The sequence below is a fragment of the Octopus sinensis genome, linkage group LG3 (genome assembly GCF_006345805.1).
Source record: "Octopus sinensis linkage group LG3, ASM634580v1, whole genome shotgun sequence".
In the NCBI taxonomy this organism is placed as follows: domain Eukaryota; kingdom Metazoa; phylum Mollusca; class Cephalopoda; order Octopoda; family Octopodidae; genus Octopus; species Octopus sinensis.
In genome coordinates this window covers 89,836,671-89,858,678 of record NC_042999.1, presented here as the reverse complement: position 1 = coordinate 89,858,678, position 22,008 = coordinate 89,836,671, and the positions used below count along the sequence as shown (strand labels likewise).

Below are 22,008 nucleotides of genomic sequence, written 5' to 3'. Positions count from 1 at the left end.
GTAGCTAACCTTGCTGTATTCTTTCACCACAACTTTCTCTCACTCTTTCTTCCTATTTCTGTTGTACCTGTATTTCAATGGGCCAGCCTTGTCACACTCTGTGTCACGCTGAATCTCCCCGAGAACTACGTTAAGGGTACACGTGTCTGAGGAGTGCTCAGTCACTTGCACGTTAATTTCACGATAGGCTGTTCCGTTGATCGGATCAACTGGGAGCTTCGTCGTCGTAACCGACGGAGAGTCACGATATATATATATATATATATATATATATATATATATATATGTGTGTGTGTGTGTGTAACATGGTATAATTGTAAACAGGGCAATTTTTAGCTATTTCTCCGCAGACTGAAAAAAAATGAACAACCTTAATCGATTTTCGAACCTTACTGGGTTCTCATCAGAAGCGTCTACATCATTCTGACAGCCTCCAGAGAAACAAGCAGCCAAACTGTTTATATACTCAACAAATACAAGAGTTACTCTATGAAGAAGTCCCTAATTTGCATACCGAAAGTGTTTAACACTCTATAAATACCAGTGGCCTATATATATATATATTATATATATATATATATATATAATATATATATATATATATATATATATATATGACAATTATTCGGTTGCCATAATAAAACTCTGAGTTTCGGATGACGGGGCGGAAATCTGCTCCGGCATCTCGTCAGTTATTAAGACAATAAAAAAATGCTATGAAAATGACAGTTAAACAGAGGGAAATTACTATGTAATTGACCATTATTAAGACAAAAGAACTATGAGAATGACCATTAAATAAAGGAGAATAAGCGAAGGGGAGAAAGTAAAAAAGTAAAAAGTAAAAATGTTTATAGAAATAGCATATGCGCGCATGTACATCCAACCACATGCGCGCATGCACACCCACGTACATGTGCTTATATGCATATGCTCACTCACACTCGCGTGAAACACATACATGCACATGCACATATATATGCAACCATACAGGTACACATATACATATCCGCGCACACACACATGCACATAGTCATACGCGCACAATTATATTTAAATACACGTCTAAATACGCACATGCTATATATGCTTATACTCATTCACACTAGCGTGAAACACAGGCTTGTACACCCACATATATGTAACCATAGACATGTGCATGTACATATATACATACCCGCACACACGCATACACACACGTATATATACCCATACGCGCACAAATATGTTCATATACACGTCTATAACGGTTCGGTACAGGTGATCGATAGAATAAGTTCTAGGCTTTAAAATAAGTAATGAGTCCTGAGGTCGATTTGTTGGACTAAAACCCTTCAAGGCAGTGCTCACCATGGTAGCAGTCAAATGACTGAAACAAGTAAAAGAATAAAAGAGTAAAAGAATATATGAGAATAGGAGAGAAACGACAGCGAGTTTTTGGATTGGTAATTCTATATTGGTGAGTGAAGGTTAACAAAATTTTTTAAATCTTATTTTATGGTAGGATGTTATCGAAGACTTGTAAACCACGATGAGAACGTTATGTAAATTTTGCTGTCTAATTCCAGCTCAAAGGTGCTCCAGCAACGACTAATCTGGCTGTGGGCTACATAATCAAATGTATCTTTTCTTTTATACAATAGTAGAGTGCAGTTTGAGCGAGATTTCTGACTGGTTAAAAGACTGCATAAGGCTCCCGCATTGCTTTCACCACGTGTAATTTTCTTTTACAAATTCTAACCACTCTGTGTGATACAAAATCTAGGAGTGAGTATTAACTGAAATAAATGAAAATGTCTATTGCTATTTTAGTTTCACTTCTACACTAAGAGAATGTAATCTAGACCTGTAGCTATCAAACTGTCCTGTGTATAATTTTTGATTCTCCTCTAAAGGAGAAATGACAAATTAAATTTTACACCCTTATAATTTCTTTCTCCATCAAGGAGTTTGATAGGTTTAAAAAATTGCAAATCATCTTTTAAATCAGCACACTTAAAATGGTATGAGATTAGAATAGCGATGTGTATAACATTTATGTCTGATGATAATGAGGAAGAGAGGCAAAGCCTATATGTGGAGTTGATGCGACTGCCAGAATCATCTAGTACCTGTCGTTTTTGTCTTTTCTCCATTACTACTGAGATTTTCTCCTTACCGGCGCTTAGTAATTTTAAAATAGGAGTCAGTTCGCACACTCCAGTCTCACTCTTTAGACTTGGAGACATAGTCACAGTGACTTAGCGGGCTAAGACTGTTGCGACAATCAGCAAATTGTAGATTTAACATTGAAGTGGCCTTCTCCTAGTAAATTACCTTACAGGGCTGGAGAGCTCTACCTGTTCTAGAGTTGCCAGAAAGGTATCAAAGAAGGCATCGGTCCGCTTGAGGGACACCACTCTTTAAATAGCTTCCAAGATTGATACCTCTAGCCTTTTCCTTTCCCAAGGTACTCACAAGACAGTGTACGTTTGTGCTCGGAGTTTCTTCCATTACATGTTAATTAATTTATAGCTGGGACCTCGATTGGTGCTACTACCACAGGTCAGAAGAGACCTGGAACAAAAGTGACTGGGAGGTGGTTCCACACTCCTGAAAGCTATGATATGGAAATCAGTAAACAAATCTTTAACTAAATTGTGCGGAAACCGGCCAGAACTAAATTAATATACGTACTTGGTAGTGTTTGTCACTGAGGAGACCAAATTAAGTAAAAACAGTGTTTTTGATGATCCAGCGACATGATGCTGAGCAGGCTCTGTGCTATTAATACACAAGTCTCTTTCAGACGTTTCTCTGAGACAAAATATTACAACTAACACCGTTCCACATTTGTATATCTATGTATATAAATCAAAGGATATCTGTGTGTGTGTAGTACGTATGCATTTCTACAGTTTTCAACCGATTTTCACCAAACTTCACATACCTTACTTATGTGCCAAGAATAGTCATGCACTATAACATTTCACCCAGAGCTCCTGCGTAATGCGAGGAACTGACCGGGGAAAAAACGTATTTTACGTGAGTAATTCTCTAAAAACTGCAGTTTCAACCGATTCTCTCCTTTTGACTTCTGCAGTTTTAAAGCAATTCTCTCCCTTTTTTTCTCTCTATTTATTTATCTCTACTCTTTCTTTTTCTCACCTTCACCCTCTGCAATACTTCCTCTCTTTAAGTCTATGTCTGTTTCTTTCACTCACTCGCTCTCACTCTTTCTCTCTCTGAAAATTGACTTCAGTGTATTTCAGTTTTGCCGTGCATAAATATCTTTGTCTTCACACTATTTGTACGGTCTCTCTACAACATTACTTATTTTAAATTTTTTGCACTCCGTCTATTTAAATACACTATTTACATTTCTCTCTCTGTCGAAAACCGTTGACACAGTCGATAAGCCTTCCTTACTAATGAGAACTCAACCGCGCCACTGAGCGTTCATGCGTTAGAAATAGATATCCTAAAGTGACTTAAGTTTTTTCACTCAAGCTATTTCTTTCTACAGATTTATACGCTGAAATGGGGTTTATAATTTCTGCCCACAAATTGACTTCCTTGTTTGATATAATATTGTTTCACTTTCATTATTTCACTTTTAATTCTAATGTGGTATGACTGTAATATTGTTTCACTTTTGTGTGTGTGTTTGCGCGTTCGATACGTACGAGATAGTGAAGGACATTTTATATCACGACGACGTCACATATATGAGTGTGTATGTGTCTCTCTTACTATATGTATGTGGATGTATGTGAAAGTGAATGTGTCACATTTTGTATATGAATATGTATCGTCACATTTTGTATATGAATATGTATTTGTCTCTGAGAATGTGTGTGTTTGCGCGCCCGTTACGTACGTTATTAAACACACACATACATCTACACATACATATACATATGTGACGAGAACGGCTGGAAGTGAAACTCTTGACAAAACACAATTACGTGGAAGTTTCAAGTCATATAAAAATGCACATCTACCGTTCAACAAACAGTTCATAATTATCGCAGCAGTTGCAAGGTATTTACAATTTGCTTAAATTTGGTTAATTTACACTGCATACAAAAATATAGACATACTACATACATACAACTGCTTACAAAAATAAAGATTAATGTATATATATCATAATTATATGTTTAAAATATTGAAAAAAACGTAATCTCTCCAGAAACGTCTATAAAGCAAGAGGTGCAGAAAACCGAAGGCGAGAGTCTCAAGAGATAAGGAACATGACTTTTTCAAGATCAACAAAGGCAGTACGTCAGATGTAGTCTCAATACGGAAGGGACATTACACTTTCCAAAGATCACCAAACGCATGCTGCAGCACGTCAAATACAGACTCAAAAGAGAAGGGAGATGAGACTTTCCTAAGATCAACAAAGATATAACTGTAGCACTTAATGCTGAATAATTAAAACAACGTTTAGAACGCCAGATTGCACAAAGGTCCAATAGAATAGCTCTCAGAAACAGAACACGTACAAATTCATCCTTCACAACACCTGGAGCTGCTTTCAGATATGATCCATCCCATTCTTAAAAAATGATAATTCTTTCCAAATTGGTGTGCTAAACTCAAATTGTCTTTTATGCAAAGTTTTAAAATTTACTCCACAAATGTTTTGTCGTCAATGTTGCACTTTCCTGTATCACCTGTTTCAACATAACTGTAATACACACACACACACACACACACACACACGCAAACTATGCCGTTTTAATTCCGAGCAACGCCGGGTTTCTCTCCTAGTACATAATAAACGTTATACGCATCGCTGTCTTTATTTTATTAAACATATCAATTCATCCATCATCCCTTCCTACTGCTCAATCCTCACAGGTTTCTTATGTATAGTTGTATGCACAAAAGTAAAAGTAAAAGGAATTCTTTATATATTTCTAGGAAATTGTCCGAAAAAGTCTTGTCCCAGAAATGGTTTTGTGGCGAAGGACTGTGAATGTTACTGCCCAGACTTAAAGAAGTCTATAAGAAAATGTCCAGGTATGTGTTTTACAAGTAATGAGTTATTATTTGGTAGAATCGCTTGTGTTAGGAACAATGCCTTGTGGTATTTCATCTGGCATTTTACTGTTTAAGTTCAAACCTAACTGAAGTCAACTCTGCCTTTCATTTCTCAGGTGGGTAAAGTACCAGTGAAGTACTGGAATTATTCGTATCGATTAAATCCCTCTTCACAAAAGATGCTGGTCTTGTACCTAAATGAGAAACTATTGAGTGGTAAATTATTAGACTTTGTGGATGGATTCCCAAACGTATTCTACTGAGGCTATGGATATTTCTTCAGTTATCTCATTCTTAGTCTGCCTGTAGGTCTTCTACTGCTTGGCTCAGCTTGAAGAGTCTGTGTTGCAATTCTTTTCCCATGTCATTCTAATCACATGTCCATAGTACTGGAGCTGTGATTCATCAATGCAGATTACTAACTATATATCATTGTTGATTCTTTCCATGCCTCTACGATTCCAGTAACTAATCACATCTTTTCCTGTTTCCCTGAATACATAGAGCCTATTAACGAACATTTAAGGTGGAATGCTCCATTGTCATGGGTTTTTACACCTGTCAAACTTTAGGAATTCTCCTCTATTCCATTTGATTATCCCTGCTTAATATCTCCTTCCATATATTTATTTATATCATGTTTCTTCCAGTTAATTTTGACTTAGACACCAATTTTAATCATATCCGGTATTCTTTTCCTCATAGTTCCTTCAATCATGTTTGATGTTGCTGACTCGTAATCCTAAGTGCTTATATATGTCCTTACCAATATCCCTCATTACTTCACCATCAAATTACACTATCACATATACCAACACTTTATTTTCTTTTTAAATTATACCACACTTTATCTCAAATTCCTTTCCGGTGCCTTTGCTAAATAAATGGATAATTTTAATTAAATTATCTAGCTTTTCATTCTTCCCAAACAGTTTAATATTGACTATGAAAAACAAATTTCTGTTGATTTTAAATTGTTTCAATTCCAATGGATATCCCACTCCTGATAGCAATGTCACTGCTATCATGTACAATGTATACAATATCAATGATGCACTATCATGTTAGCAGATTCTTCTTATTTGAATGCCTCCAGGTCTCTCTTCTGATGTTATCAGCTCAGTCTTGTGTACATACACCTGAAGAATTCTGTTATTGGCTAAACTAAATAGTTTCAGGCATTCCGGTATCCAAGAGTGCATTTTATTATTATTATTATTAAGGTGTTGAGCTGGCAGAACGTTTGCATGCTGGACAAAATGCTTAATGGTATTTTGCCCATCACTATGTTCTGAGTTCAAATGCCACTGAGGTTGACTTTACCTTTCTTCCTTTTGGGGTCAATGAATTATCGGGTCATCCCATAAGTTCTGTCCGAATTTTAAATAAAGAAAACAAGTGATCAAATGTTATATTTAACTGAAATTTAATCATCAATGTACTTTCCCTGATTATCTATGACTTCCTTCCATCTATTTACAAGCTTTTTAATCCTATCAATGTAAATCTCTTTTGGTTTCAAAGTGAAGAACTCTGAAATATCAGTTTCTACATCCTCCTGGCTTGCGAAAGTTATGTCCCCCAAATGATTCTGTAAACTACGAAACAAATGGTAGTCTGAAGGAGCAAGGTCGGCAGAATAAGGAGGATGAGGAATTTTTTTCCCAACCAAACTCTTCAATCTTCTGTGAAGTGATCTTTGCTGTATGGGGTCGCGCATTGTCCTGATGAAACATCACTCCTTTTTGATTCACTAAAGCGGGTCCTTTTTCTTCAAAGCTTGGTTCAAACACTCTAATTGCTGACAGTAGACTTAAGCACTGATTGTTGTATTAGGTGGTAACAATTGAAAGTGAATTACTCCTTTGCAATCCCACCAGATAGAGAGAACCATTTTTCCATGAAGTTCCCTTCTCGGTTGTGGTTGAGCTTTTTCCCTCCATGTCTTGGGCCCTTGTGGCCAATAAAAGAAATCTTTATTATTACTATGATTATTATTAATATTTCAAAATTCTTAGTGGCATTTCATCAGTCTTTGGGTTTTGAGTTCAGATTCTGCTGAGGTTGATTTTCATCTTTTTGGGGTTGATAAAATAAGTATCAGTTGAGTACTGGGGTCGATGTGACCGACTATCCTTTCCCTTGAATTTGCTGGCCTTGTATCAAAATTTGAAACCATCATTAGTGTTGTTGTTATTATTATTGTTATTATTATTATTATTATTATTATTATTAAGGCTACCAACTGGACAAAGTGAATAGCAACGTTTTTTGCACCTCATTGTGTTCAAATGCTACAGAGGCTGACTTTGCCTTTTATCCTTTTGAGGCAGATAAAATAAGTACCAGCTGGACACAGAGGTCAATGTACTTGACCAGCCCCCTCCCACCAAATTTCAGGCTGTGTGCCTATAATAAAAAGATTATCATTACTACATCATCTGTATGTTCGTGACTATAAAGACACCTAAAGCAATTAACAAAGGCATGGTACATGTTTCCAAGCTTCACTCACTCATGAGTGATGATTGTGATGCATTTATAATGCTTTTTGAAGAACAAGAATGATATAAAGTGTTAGTGAGATTTGGAAAGAGACATAAAGAAAGTGAGATCACTGTCATTTAACCCTTTCATTACCAACCCAGCTGAAACCGGCTCTGTCTTGTTTTCAATCGTTCTGAATTAAAATCTTCCACCAAACCTTAGTCACAATTTAGGTTCCTAACACTAGCTGAATGATTACTAAGTTATTTTACTAAATTCTTTGTTATATTTAAAATTAATTGAAAGAAACACAGAGCATCTCAAAATAAATACAGTAACGAAAGGTTTAATGTCCATGTTCCGTGCAAGCATGGGTTGGATTGGTTAACAGGATCTGATGAAGATGAATCCAAGGACAGTATCTGCTTTAGAATAGTTTCTTTGGCTGGGTGCCCTTTCTAATGCCAGTTACTTTATAATGTGAACTGAATGCTTTTTTTGTGTGCCACCAGCACTGCCAAGGTCACCATGCAGCTCACAAGACTATAAACCCCAAGGGAGTGGGGTGTTGACTTTATACTGGGGCGTCAAAGGATTAAATTATGAAAGAAGTGGGGTAGAGCAGGCTCTTGTAGTAGAATTGTGTGGTTAGTCATATTTAGTAGGGAGGGTGAGGATGATCAGTAGGAGAGATATTAGGGATGAACAATCCAGGTGGCTCTGTACAATGAAATTTGTTTGTTTTTGGTTGTATAACAAGTTTCGTTACGATTGATTATTACAGATACAAGTGGTGATGGAGGTGTAACTGAACCTACAGAAGAAAAGAGTAAGTCAATTCTTTAATGTTGAAATAACTACTGATATTAACTGAATTTTATTTAAGCTTCTGAGGCACTAAGCTAAGAATAACTTTACTCAAGAACTAGTGCAAAGCAATGCTGTTCATTGGAAGATTCAAGTTTAATACTGCAAGTGTAATGAAATAATTTTCAACAATATAAATATTTGTTGTTTACATCTGTTAACTCCAAGAGAGTCACATCTCTTTACTCATTTGACAAAGTCACATTGAGATGATAGACAGGCATCTTATCAGCTGAAGAAGCTGTATATAAAGGAAAATGTCTCAGCATAAATAATTTTTTTTTCATTTTGATTACAGTTTGTAGAGACAACCATAGGTCATGTGCGGTATGGGCTCAGATGAACGAGTGTAAACTGAATCCTGTATACATGTTAACTAACTGTAAAAAATCCTGTGATAAATGCAAAGGTGGAAAAGATGAAACGGTTGAAGGTAAAGTAAAATAATTTATCAGTCTGTTTGATTAAGCCTAGTGAATTGAAAATATCACCCACACCCTACTCATCCAATAATGAAGTACCAGGCATAAAAAAGCAATAGCTGGTATCAATTTTTCAATTAAAATTCTTCAAGGCGGTGCCCCAGCGTGGCCAGTCTGCTGACTGAAAACGATAAAAGAACCACTAAATTTCTTAGTAATAGAGCCAACTGGCTTATGTAATAATGACAATACACTTAATGAAACCTGTGTAGCTTCAAATCTAAGTGAAGATATTATTCAAAAGGGTGAGGCCAAAAATAAAGAGATATTGTATTGTTCATGATACTCTCTATTTTCTTTGAGATTTTGAATGCAATAGGTTATTAGTTAGCAGGGTTAGAGAAGTTGTGTTTGTAAGGGGATGGGACACATCATTATGTTTTCCTTAGTTTGTGACATCCATACAAATGGAAAAAGTCTGAAGAATCTTGAGTGCTGTGTTTGCTTTGAGTGTGTGATGGAGGATAGTTGGAATATAGGAAGAAAATGCAAGAGTTTTGTTGCTCTTTCTATTTTGTGTGTGCATGCATGAGCGTATGTGTGAATGTAGACCATAGAAAGGGAGACTAAACAAGTAGTAATTGTGTAAATTTTTAGCAGTAGAAGCACAGCCATCTTGAATAGAGAATGGCAAGTAGAGAGGATTCTGCAGAGTTAGGTGAGACTCTTTTGGCAAGAGATCAGAAGACTGTTATAATTTAGTGTTTGCAGGGAATATTATTTATGAAGACATTTTTTGCTTTGCTGAAAGTTGTTTCATATGCATGTCAGAAATATGTGAGCTCCTCCCCATTGGGAATGGTTGGTGACATACTCATAGTGTTGTAAACAGTGTTTGTTATTTTTACTGCTCTGAATGAATATATAATATACATCATTGTCCTTGTTTATGCAAAACCAATGAAATAACTGGCTGGTCATAGAAGGAACACTTATGGTCATAGGTCTGTTCTATCAAGCAACAACAATATGAACTGGTGACTTCTCCATCCTAAAAACCAGCATGCTGTTATATTCAACCATTGTTACTTGTGAAATCAACACAAACTAAATCATCACTTTACTCATACCTTCTGTACCTTTGCACTGTTTACCGTGAAATAACACGTATACAGGGTTTTTCACTACATGAGGCTACCAGGATTTTAACACCATGTACACCAGTAAAAACTGATTAAAAAAAAAATCACTTGCAAGTGATTATTTTATGATTCGGTAACATATACCATGGGCAATGGCAAGGCTCAGGCATTGGGAAAGCCAAGTGCCCTCATGACAATCACTTGACACCTCGGTTAGGCAAGCTACCAGTATTGACAAGAACATCAGTAGTGGGTTAGAGGACAGAGGATAAGACCATTTGATCACTTTCGATCACTTCTGGATAACCCTGACAGCTCCAGAACTGAGGGGATATTAAGCTGAGCCAGGGCCCACTTAATAATTAAGTTTAGCTCGGTGTAATGAGTGAAGTGACCAGCATTTAGGTGGCAAGACAGACCTTGAAGACCTGTGGGGTCGAGGGGCATTTGAGTTTCCTGAAGATTAGGTCATCAAAGTATTGGAGGGATGACAGGAATCTGTAAGAGGGACTAACACTCAGAAAATTTAATTGCTTAGGAATTAACAAGTAATTCCTAAGTATAAAAATACCTTGGTGGGACTCAAATACTTCAAGGTTTTTTAAAAGTTGTTCGAGGTTGGCTATTTTAGATCTAAAGATGGATTCAAAAGCTAGGTCAGTAATTGGGGCTCAAAGAGTACCATGCTGATGAAGAAGGAATCGCAATTGAGGGGGGGGGTCAACAAATAGTTTAGTAGTCTGCTCATGCAAAGCTGGGTGGTTGAAGAGTGAGAGCTCACATTTGGAGTTCATCATCATCATCGTTTAACGTCTGCTTTCCATGCTAACATCGGTTGGACGATTTGACTGAGGTCTGGCAAACCAGATGGCTGCACCAGACTCCAATCGGATCTGGCAGAGTTTCTACAGCTGGATGCCCTTCCTAATGCCAACCACTCCAAGAGTGTAGTTGGTGCTTTTACATGCCACTAGCACGAGGGCAAGTCAGGCGGTACTGGCATTGGCCATGCTCAAATGGTGCTTTTTATGTGCCACCTGCACAGGAACCAGTTCAGTGGCATTGGCAACGACCTCGTTGAATGTTTTTTCATGTGCCAGTAAGACGATGCGGGTAACGATCACACTCGAATGTTGCTTTTTACGTGCCATTGGCATGGAGGCCAGCTTGTTGCTCTGGCAACAATCACGTTCGTATGGTACTCTTAGTGGTCCACTAGCACGGATGCCAGTCATCGAATTTGATTTCGATTTCACTTGCCTCAGCAGGTCTTCCCAAGCAGAGTTTAGTGTCCAATGAAGGAAAGGTACGCATAAGCGGGCTGGTTACACCTCTGGCATAGACCACAAGGTTATGGTCTCACTTAAGCTTGCCAAGTCTTCTCAAGCACAGCATATTTCCAAAGGTCTTGGTCACTAGTCATTGCCTCAGTGAGGCCCAATATTTGAAGGTCATGCTTCACCACCTCATCCCAGGTCTTCCTGGATCTACCTCTTCCACAGGTTCCCTCATCCACTAGGGAGTAGCACTTTTTCACACAGCTATCCACATCCATTCTCCTGGTAAGTTTGCCAAGCAAAATGATAAAGTGGTGGAGAATTTTCCCTTACTGTGTGGAGGATGATGTCTCAACTGATGAAGTTAAAGCATTTTTAAGTTCGTCAAGTGATGCCCATGAGGGTGCTTGGCTTTCCCAACACCTTAGCCCATGGTAGTGCTGTGTGCATGCTGGCATGCTTCAGTAGGATTAATGGAACCGTGTGGTGTGTGACCATTTGCTGTGATAAAGTATTCCCCACAATAAAGTTTTAACAGAAAATTTGGAAGAATTAGATGAAAGTTCTCCAGTGTTTTCTTTCATGTAAATAAATGTTTTTGTTAATTTAAAAATTTGTCAGCAAAATCTTATAAAGTGACAATGTTCTAAAAGATGTACATGTTTATATGTTTCATATGAAAATAAAAGTTTTCATCTTTAGATGCAGAACAAAGATATACTTTTAGTTACATTTTTAGTTCAGGTGTACCACCAAATTTTGAAAAGTATATAAGTGTACTACAAGTGAAAAAATGTTTGCGGAGCACTGGACTAAAGCATTGTAAAATTAAGGGTTTTTCTTGAGGATTCAGTGTGACACTTGGCCAGGAAATGGACCCAAGACCAAATGATCATGAACCTGACTCACTAATCAAAAGGCCACATGCCTTCACAGAAATTAAAGAAAAAAAAATAGATAAAAATACTTTGTTTTTCCAAGATGGAGACAAATACTAATATCCCAAGGTACAGACTTGAATGAATTGTTGAGAGATATCTTTCCCAACATAAACAAATAGTAGTCTGGTTACCCTATGAATAAAGAATATTTATCCACCAATGTGGTGTTGAGCACTCATTCTCACTGCTTGATATTAATGTAATAGATAAAAATGCTTACATTTCACTAAATACTGAAATGGAAAGCCCAATAAGCACAATATGGATCAAATATGTTTAAGACGATCAGATTTTCTGATGATTTGTTGTACTGTAGTGGTTAAAAAGGCTGACAACATGAATTGAATATGAAGGTCCCTAATTTAAAGCCAGGCTTAGGAGTAGCACATTTTAGGACAATCAGATGTTTTATCATTCAAAAAATAAGGTAAAAACATTAAAACAATCATGGGACTAGTATGGAAATATCAAACAATAATTTAACTCTAAAATAAGGCAGCAAATTAGAGAACATTGCAAGGAATACCTTGTGGTATTTATTTTGGCTTCTTGCATTCTGATTTTTAATCCTGCCACAATCAACTTTGCTTTCCATCCTTCTAGGGTCAATGAAATAAGTACCAATCTTGAGTGATGAACAAAAGAAATTGGCCCTTTGCATTCTGAGTTCAAATCCTGCTGTGGCCAATTTGGGTGGGTAGGTAGACTTAAGCTGTTGTCTAGTTTAGCTCCGCTACTTGGCCCTTGTGTTCATTTAGCAGAAGAGTCCAGCTCTATTCCAAGTACTTGAGTCAGATCTCCCATTTTCTTTAAGACAATAGTTCTTTGAAATAAGGCAGGAAACATACTCTAAAACAAACTTGTCTCAAGCAATATTCACTTCCTTACAAAAGCCTTGATTGAGAAAACTTTAAAACCATTCTATCCAATGTATCCTTTCTTTAAGATGATAAGGGGTGATTCAGTTTTATTTCAAGCAAGTTAACAAGGTGTTATATGGTATCTAGTTTAGAATTTTGTTGATCTGATATTTAGTTGCTCTGGTGGCTACGTGATAAGACACACACTTGTATTTCATTCAGGTTGTCTCAATGGTTATGATTCCAACAATCCTTTAGTTTTCTGACGATTATTTCTATTGTTTTAGCTACAGTGCAATGTTAATACATACATTTTCTTAAGAATATAAACTCTTTATAATAGCCTCTGTTCTTCAGAGTTGGCTGATTTCATCTCCCTCCCTTAGCCGGGCTCCCCTATTTCTTTTGTCTCACCAGCTCTTCTCACTCTTGTTGCATCCAACCACACTGGCTCTGCACTCACCACTATGCTCGGTCTTTTCTCCTTAGAACATTGGGCCTCTGGGATTTTCTTCCTTATCATATCTTTCTTGCAAAAGTTTAAAAAAGAAAATTAACAATATCAAACTTTTCAGTCTTGAAAGGCCTGCAAAGGTCAGGGTCACAGCCTCTTCTTCATGAATGTGTATATAGACATACTCACACAAACATTGTACCTGTACTTTACATCCTTTTATTCTACTCTCTCTCTCCAGGTGGACACATGTTCCTGTCCTCCCATCATAGCTTCTTATCCCTATGGTCTACACTCACTCACTTGAGAGATCTTAACCTGTGATTACTGGTACCAGGTAAAAAGCTCCCAGCACACTTTGTAAAGTGGTTGGCATTAGGAAAGGCATCCAGCTGTAGAAACCATGTCAAAGCAGACATAGAACCTGGTGGAATCTTCTGGTTTGACTGTACTTTTCAGACTATCCAATAAATCTCAGCATGAAATAGGGGATGTAAAATGATGATATATAAACAACAACCTGCCTTGCAGCTGGTAAGGGACTCTGTATCTGAAAAGTAATAAGCTGGTAGACAACCAACAGCTATCTTGTTACACGTGTTACTAACAACAATATTAAATTATAAACTCTGCAAAAATTTGTATGGAAATTTCAGCATCATTGGTTTCTAATAGTTTCACTATTTTAAAAAATATATCTTACATTTATTTACAGTTAATTGTGACGACAATAACTATTTGTGTCCAATCTGGGCCAAAGTAGGCCATTGCAGGATTAATGCTGCTTTTATGTCGAAGAATTGCAAGAAGTCCTGCTCACAGTGCACCAGTGGAGGTAAAGAGGAAGAAAAGGTTAATTGTGACGACAATAACTATTTGTGTCCAATCTGGGCCAAAGTAGGCCATTGCAGGATTAATGCTGCTTTTATGTTGAAGAATTGCAAGAAGTCCTGCTCACAGTGCACCAGTGGAGGTAAAGAGGAAGAAAAGGTTGATATAGGTGAGTATGTTTTATTAGCCTTTGAACAGCATGTGTATCAATTAAGATATAGTCTCACTCAAGGCTCTTTTAGAGAGATGATATTTAGAGAATACAGGTTGATGAATTTTAGAATAATTTGTAGGTGGATTTAGGGAAAAATGTGTCTATTAATAAATCTAAATTCAATCTACATTATATCAGTTCACAGATCCCATTATCTAGTGTGAGTTGATGAATTCTAAAACATGACATAGAAATATATTTGCAATATCAGTAGAGTATATGTGTAATATTTTATTTAAAGAAGTCTGCAAAGCATAGGAATCCAATAATGAATGTGTTCATTTAGATGTTAACAAATAAGTCTGTTAATTATACGGGTCAACAAAATTTTTCTGTTATCAGAATGCTGGGACTTAAACATTGCATCAAGATTTCTAGATACTGGATCCATCCAACTTTGTTTCCTGCTCTTTTTTCTTTTCAATGAAAGAGCTTATGAAGAACATGGCATAACATACAAATATACATAGGAACTGGTTTTCCTTCAAAACTGGAATGTTTTAAATTCTTCTGAAAAACTAGTGAATATCTAAAAATGTCTACAAACAAATTACATCAATGTTTATGCCTAGTTTACTCTGAATTTGCATTTGGACAATTTTCTTGAGTGCTGAGCCAAGTTCCAGCAATAGGCTGTCATACAGTGCTAGTGTCCAACGTATACTTTCTTTAAGATGGTGAAGGGTGATTCAGTTTTATTTCGAGCAAGTTGAGTGACTATAGCCTCTCAAGTAAATGAAATGAGATGTTATACAGTATCAAGTTTAGAATTTTGTTGATCTGATATTTAGTTGCTCTGGTGGCTATGTGATAAGACACCCACATGTATTTCATTCAGGTTGTCTCAGTGGTTATGATTCCAATAGTGCTTAAGTTTTCTGACGATTATTTCTATTGTCTTAACTATGTTAATACATACATTTTCTTAAGAATATAAACTCTTTATAATAGCTTCTGTTCATCAGAGTTGGCTGATTTCAACTCCCTCCCCTACTATCTCCTTTGTCTCACTAGCTCTTCTCACTCTTGTTGTATCCAACCATGCTGACTCTGCACTCACCATTATGCTTGGTCTTTTCTCCTTAGAACATTGGGCCTCTGGGATTTTCTTCTTTATCATATCTTTCTTGCCAAAGTTTAAAAAAGAAAATTAACAGTATCAAACTTTTCAATCTTGAAAGGCCTGCAAAGGTCAGGGTCACAGCCTCTTCTTCATGAACGTGTGTGTGTGTGTGTGTATACAGACATACGCACACAAACATTGTACCTGTACTTTACATCCTTTCTTTCTACTCATTCTCTCTCCAGGTGGACTCATGTTCCTGTCCTCCAACCATAGCTTCTTATCCCTATGGTCTACACTCACTCACTTGAGAGATCTTATCCTGTGATTACTGGTACCATGTAAATAGTTCCTAGAACACTTTGTAAAGTGGTTGGCATTAGGAAAGGCATCCAGCTGTAGAAACCATGTCAAAGCAGACATAGAACCTGGTGGAATCTTCTGGTTTGACTGTACTTTTCAGACTATATAATAAATCTCAGCATGAAATAGGGGATGTTAAATGATGATACATAAAAAACAACCTGCCTTGCAGCTGGTAAGGAACTCTGTATCTGAAAAGTAATAAGCTGGTAGACAATCAACAACTATCTTATTACATGTTTTACTAACAACAATATTAAATTATAAACTCTGCAAAAATTTGTATGGAAATTTCAGCATCATTGGTTTTTAATAGTTTCACTATTTAAAAAAAATATATCTTACATTTATTTACAGTTAAGTGTGACGACAATAACTATTTGTGTCCAATCTGGGCCAAAGTAGGCCATTGCAGGATTAATGCTGCTTTTATGTTGAAGAATTGCAAGAAGTCCTGCTCACAGTGCACCAGTGGAGGTAAAGAGGAAGGAGAGGTTGATATAGGTGAGAATATTTTATCAGTCTTTGAACAGCATGCGTACCAATTAAGATATAGTCTCACTCAAGGCTCTTTTAGAGAGATGACATTTAGAGAATACAGGTTGATGAATTTTAGAATAATTTGTAGGTGGTGTTAGGGAAAAATGTGTATTTTAATAATTCATTTAGATGTCGACAAAATTTTCCTGTTATCAGAATGTTTGGACTTAAACTAGGGGTTGTTTTACGCACAAAATCCAAAAATGACATTCATTTATTACCGTTGTGTCAAAATTTCTAAATACTGGATCCATACAATTTTGTTTTCTGCATTTTTTTCTTCTCAATGAAACAGCTTTTGCAAATCATGGTATAACATACAAATATACATAGAAACTGATTTTTCTTCAAAACTGGAATGTTTTAAAATTCTACTGAAAAACTAGTGAAAATCTAAAAATTTCCACAAAAAAGTTATCAAGTCATCCATCCCATTAGTTCTGTCTGATTTTACCTTTTTTAAAATTGAATGAAATTTAATAGCATTTTAGAATGTCTAATGGAATTAAAAATTATTTTTATGCATTTGTGTACATTTAAACTAATTAAATATTATTTTACAGAATAATAGAATTAAAATTTCTTTCATGAAAACCCTTTCTATCATGGAAGTATCCAAAGAGCATTTCAGGCACATAATGCTTTATGAGTACAAAAAAGGAAACTCTACAGTCAAAGCGACTTGAAACATACACTCAGTTTATGGGAAAGAATGCTTGAATGAAAGAACTTGCAGCAGATGGTTTGTAAAATTCAGAAGTGGAGATTTAAGCCTTGAAGATCAAACAGGGTGTCCAGTTGAGTTTGATAATGCCTTGAGGCATTACTTGAAGAAAATCCTGCATTATCAGTTGAAGAATTGGCAATAAAGTTTAGTTCAAACCATACAACTGTTCATCGTCATCTTCAACAACTTGGAAAATGGGTGCCACATGAATTGTCAGAAAGCAACCGAAAGTCCCGAGTTGACATCTGCTCTTCTCTCCATTCTCATGAACTCATTTCACCCTCTTTGGATAGACTTGTGACGAAAAATGGATCTTCTATTGAAATGTTAAATGTTGTAAACAGTGGCTTGGTAAAAGGGAAAAAGCTCAACCACAACTGAGAAGGGAACTTCATGGGAAAAAGGTTCTTCTCTCTATCTGGTGGGATTGCAAGGGAGTAATTCCCTTTGAATTGTTACCACCTAATGCAACAATCAATGCTCAAGTCTACTGTCAGCAATTAGAGCATTTGAACCAAGCTTTGAAGAAAAAATGACCCACATTAGTGAATCAAAAAGGAGTGATGTTTCATCAGGACAATGAGGGACTCAGCACTGCAAAGATCAGATCTCAGAAGATCAAAGAGCTTGGTTGGGAAAAAATTCCTCATCCACCTTATTCGCTTGACCTTGCTTCTTCAGACTACCATTTGTTTTGTAGTTTACAGAATCATTTGGGGGACATAACTTTCAAAAGCCAAGAGGAGTTCAAAACTGACATTTCAGAGTTCTTCGCTTTGAAAGCAAAAGTGTTTTACATTGATGAGATTAAAAAGCTTGTAAATAGATGGAAAGAAGTCATAGATAATCAGGGAAAGTACATTGATGATTAAATTTCAATTAAATATAACATTTGATCACTTGTTTTCTTTATTCAAAATTCGAACAGAACTTATGGGATGACCTGATACATCATTGTTTATGCCTAATTTACTCTGAATTTGCATTTGGATTATTTTCTTGAGTGCTGACCAAAATTCAAGCAAAAGGTTGCCATCATATGCAGGTCGTATCTGACTTGATATTTTTGTGTCATTGATTTTATGTTCTCTCTGATCATCACTAGTGTCACCTTGATCTTCAGGTAATTTATCAAACTGGCTGTGGAAACAGTGTGGCTTTATGCTCATATTTTACAGCATGATGTCAGTTATTTCAGCATAGTTGTTTGCTTTCTTGCTGCTCAGAAAGTCATTTACAACTATTACAAATGAATTCCATGATGTTGCTTCAATGCAGATTATTGAATTTACAAAGTTCTCATCATTTAATTTTCTGTTTTGAGGCCCATCAAATACTCCAGCTTTTATCTTTTGCTGCTCAGACCAGGAAATGTGCTGCAGATATGGTGAGAGCAAGGTTCATCTTTATCCAGAGCTATAACAAATTGCTTCATAATGCCAAGTTTAATATGGAGTGGAGGTAGGATGTTTTTTCCTGGTTGAACTAAAGGCTCTTCAACCACATTGAAACACCCTGGGACTATTGTTTGCTATGGCCATTACTTGATCACTCTTTCCCTAGCTCTGCTGTCTCACATACATAAATAGCATCGATATTTGGTGTATCCACTCTGTTGCCCCAGGGTAAAATCGACCATATTAAAGTCCAAGCATATCACTCACTGAAAATTGGTGGGCTTGGGTATATTGAAATCTAGATGTGATGGTAACAAAATGGATTCCATTTTGGATGCAGCTTATTAAAATAACCTTCAAGTACAGTAAAAATATCCTGACAGTAAAATATTCCTCTGAAATGAGGAATTTACATTATGTACACTGTTTAGATTAGTTGGACTGGTGCCCTCATCTACACTGCTGTTTCCATTATGTTTCAGCTCTTGTATGCTCCAGCCTTCTTCAGGTGTCATATGATTCACCTGAGTAACTCACCTGAGATTGAACTCAGAACCTCTAGCTGACTGCACTGCATTAATCAACATCTTTATATACTAATTCAGATGGAAAAGAAAACATTATAAAACTCAAAACCCATGAGTCCATTTCTCCATTGCACTGTAGACATTTTAAAGTCTCTTCAGGAATATGATTTAACTCCATCTTGTTTCATTCTAAACTGCACAAGAAGCAGTTGACTTTTAAAATCTAATCTTCCTATCGTATACCAGCTTCCTAGCCAATAAGAAATTTCTCTCTCATAATTTTAATACTAGAAACCAGAATTTAGAAATTTTAGACACAGTTGAGGATCATTACGGAATTTACTTCTTTATTTTTCCAGATTGTCTGGATGGAAACACGCACTGTAAAGATTGGGCAGAAAGTGGAGAATGTCACAGGAACCCAGGCTATATGCTAAATAACTGCAAAAAATCCTGTAATAATTGTGGACAGAATAGCCAATCCTATGGTGCTGAACGTAAGTTGCAACTTGAGTTTCTTCAAAGCTGATAAAATAGTATTTTTTAAATTTTATTTACATAGAATATATATATATATATTTGTCAAGAAGTCTTGATACAAATAGAACAAGGTCACTGATTTAACTGAATTAGCCAGCAACTACTTTTTGCTCTATGGAGCCTGCCACCAGTTGATACTGTGTTAGTATTTGAGACCTAACTCTGTTTCATTAAGTTCTTTTATTCTTTTACTTGTTTCAATCACTTGACTGCAGCCATGCTGGAGCATTGCTTTAAAGAGTGTTAGCTGAGTACTTATTGTATTGGGCTCTTTTGCCAAACCGCTAAGTTATGGGGACATAATTACATTGACATTGGTTCTCAAGCAATGATGGTGACAACAGACACATATATATAAATATATATACGAAAGAAGGTTTGAAAATGCAATTTAAAAGATGTTTATTTACTTTACCGGTTTCACTCTTTGGAAAAAGATTGTCAAAAGTAACATGTAGAAGTTTGGTTGCATTAATTATTGGTTGTTGCAAATTGCTACATTACATGTATACAGTCTTTGGTAACAGGGACATGTTAAGGACAAAAAAGTTCAACAAGTCCTTAAAATATTGGGCACAAAAGATTACTACATAAATAATCGTTCTCAAGGACATGCTTAAGATAGTTTCCAGAAGGAATTGATATTGGTATTTTATCTGTATATTCAAACATGCACAGAATATTGGTTGACACAGAGTACTATAAAAGTATGTTGAGAATATAAAAAAGTTTAACAAGCTCATTGAAATAATGGGCACAAAAGATTACAACAAATATATTATACATCTCAAGATAATTTCCAGGAGGAATTATTAAAGTATACTCTTGTCACCAAAGAATGTATATTTATATGGATTATAGTACTCTGTGTCAACCAATATTCTGTGCATGTTTGAATATACAGATAAAATACCAATATCAATTCCTTCTGGAAACTATCTTAAGCATGTCCTTGAGAACGATTATTTATGTAGTAATCTTTTGTGCCCAATATTTTAAGGAACTTGTTGAACTTTTCTATGTCCTTAACATGTCCCTATTACCAAAGACTGTATATATGTAACGTGGCAATTTGCAACAACCAATAATTAATGCAACCAAACTTCTACATGTTACTTTTGACAATCTTTTTCCAAAGAGTGAAACCGGTAAAGTAAATAAACATCTTTTAAATTGCATTTCAAACCTTCTTTCATATATAATTCCACTCGTGCGGTACCCCACAACTCCACACACACACACACATGACAAGCTTCTTTAAGTTTCTGTCTACAAATCCACTCACAAGGCTTTGATCAGTCCAAGACTATACTAGAAGAAAGACACTTTCCCAAGGTGCCATGCAGTGGGTCTGAAACTGGCACCTTGTGGTTGGGAAGCAAGCTGCTTACCACACAGCCATGCCTGTATTTTTTTTTTCTTTTGCAATAGTACAGTTTATCAGTAAGAAACGTCTGAAAAAATTGCTATTTAAATATCTAAGAATACTATTAATCTAGACTTGGTTCTACTACCATTCTGGATATCTTTATTGCTGCATCCCATTAAAATTACTGAAGAAATAAGGCAGATCTTTTTCATGTTATTACTGCACACTGGGTATCATCCAAGCCTTGTTTCCAACCAGCTTGTATGAAGAAATTAGTAGGGTACCCTCAGTGACATATGTAAATAGGCAGAATTTTAGTGCACTATAGAAAGAGTTTCTAATGACACATCTTTGTTAGAACAAGGACATTAAGATCATGCAGCATTTTATATATTAAGATTCAGTACTGTCTAAGATGGTAGAGCATTCAATATCCTGTTTATTGAAAGGGACTAACAATTAATTTCATTATTGGTTTTGCTTCATATCTTATTATAATATTTACTTCTTTCGTTCTAGCTTGTGCAGATGAGAATAGCAAATGTGGAGCTTGGGCCAAGATGGGTGAATGTAAATCAAACCCAGAATATATGCTTTTCTACTGCAAGAAGTCATGTCAAGTTTGTAAGTGAAGCAAATCTGTTGACAGTTAAATAACATTTGCAATTTCAGTATCTTGAAATATCTTGTTTCATATGAAAGATATTTAAATGTAATGATTTACTTTGAATATAATAATGATTGGAGAGTAATGAAATGTAAGAGTAATCTCCAGTTTCTCTTGATTTTTGATAGGACCACGAAGCTTTCAGGAGATTAAAAAAGTAATTAGTTCTAACAGGAAAAATGTAAATATAGGTGCACATCCACATGTTATGGTATATTGATTTATATGAAAATTATTTATACAATAAGTTCCTCATAGACTAATGACTTACAAATTAGCAACATGAATG

The 22,008-nt window shown here is 36.0% G+C and overlaps 2 protein-coding genes across 3 annotated transcripts in view; both read left to right on the top strand.

The window, feature by feature from the left end:
* LOC115209501 (zinc metalloproteinase nas-4-like) overlaps positions 1 to 8,832 on the top strand; it is a 43,840-nt gene extending 35,008 nt beyond the window's left edge. Inside the window, exons 9-11 of the mRNA XM_036501660.1 lie at positions 4,912 to 5,010; positions 8,279 to 8,347; positions 8,684 to 8,832. Coding sequence (XP_036357553.1) covers positions 4,912 to 5,010; positions 8,279 to 8,347; positions 8,684 to 8,832 — 317 coding nt within the window. The remainder of the gene's footprint in view (positions 1 to 4,911; positions 5,011 to 8,278; positions 8,348 to 8,683) is intronic.
* Positions 8,833 to 14,210: 5,378 nt separating this feature from the next.
* On the top strand, positions 14,211 to 21,753 carry LOC118762508 (putative tyrosinase-like protein tyr-3). Of its 2 annotated transcripts, XM_036501144.1 has the most exons (5): positions 14,211 to 14,481; positions 14,692 to 14,699; positions 16,312 to 16,456; positions 19,503 to 19,640; positions 21,572 to 21,753. In XM_036501144.1, the coding sequence occupies exons 1-5, from the start codon at positions 14,271 to 14,273 to the stop codon at positions 21,682 to 21,684; spliced, it is 615 nt and encodes a 204-aa protein (XP_036357037.1). In that variant the 5' UTR covers positions 14,211 to 14,270; the 3' UTR covers positions 21,685 to 21,753. The 2 variants fall into 2 exon arrangements, with proteins under 2 accessions (XP_036357037.1, XP_036357036.1); XM_036501143.1 differs by lacking the exon at positions 14,692 to 14,699 and having other exon boundaries at positions 14,211 to 14,486; positions 16,309 to 16,456.
* The last annotated feature ends 255 nt before the right edge of the window (positions 21,754 to 22,008 follow it).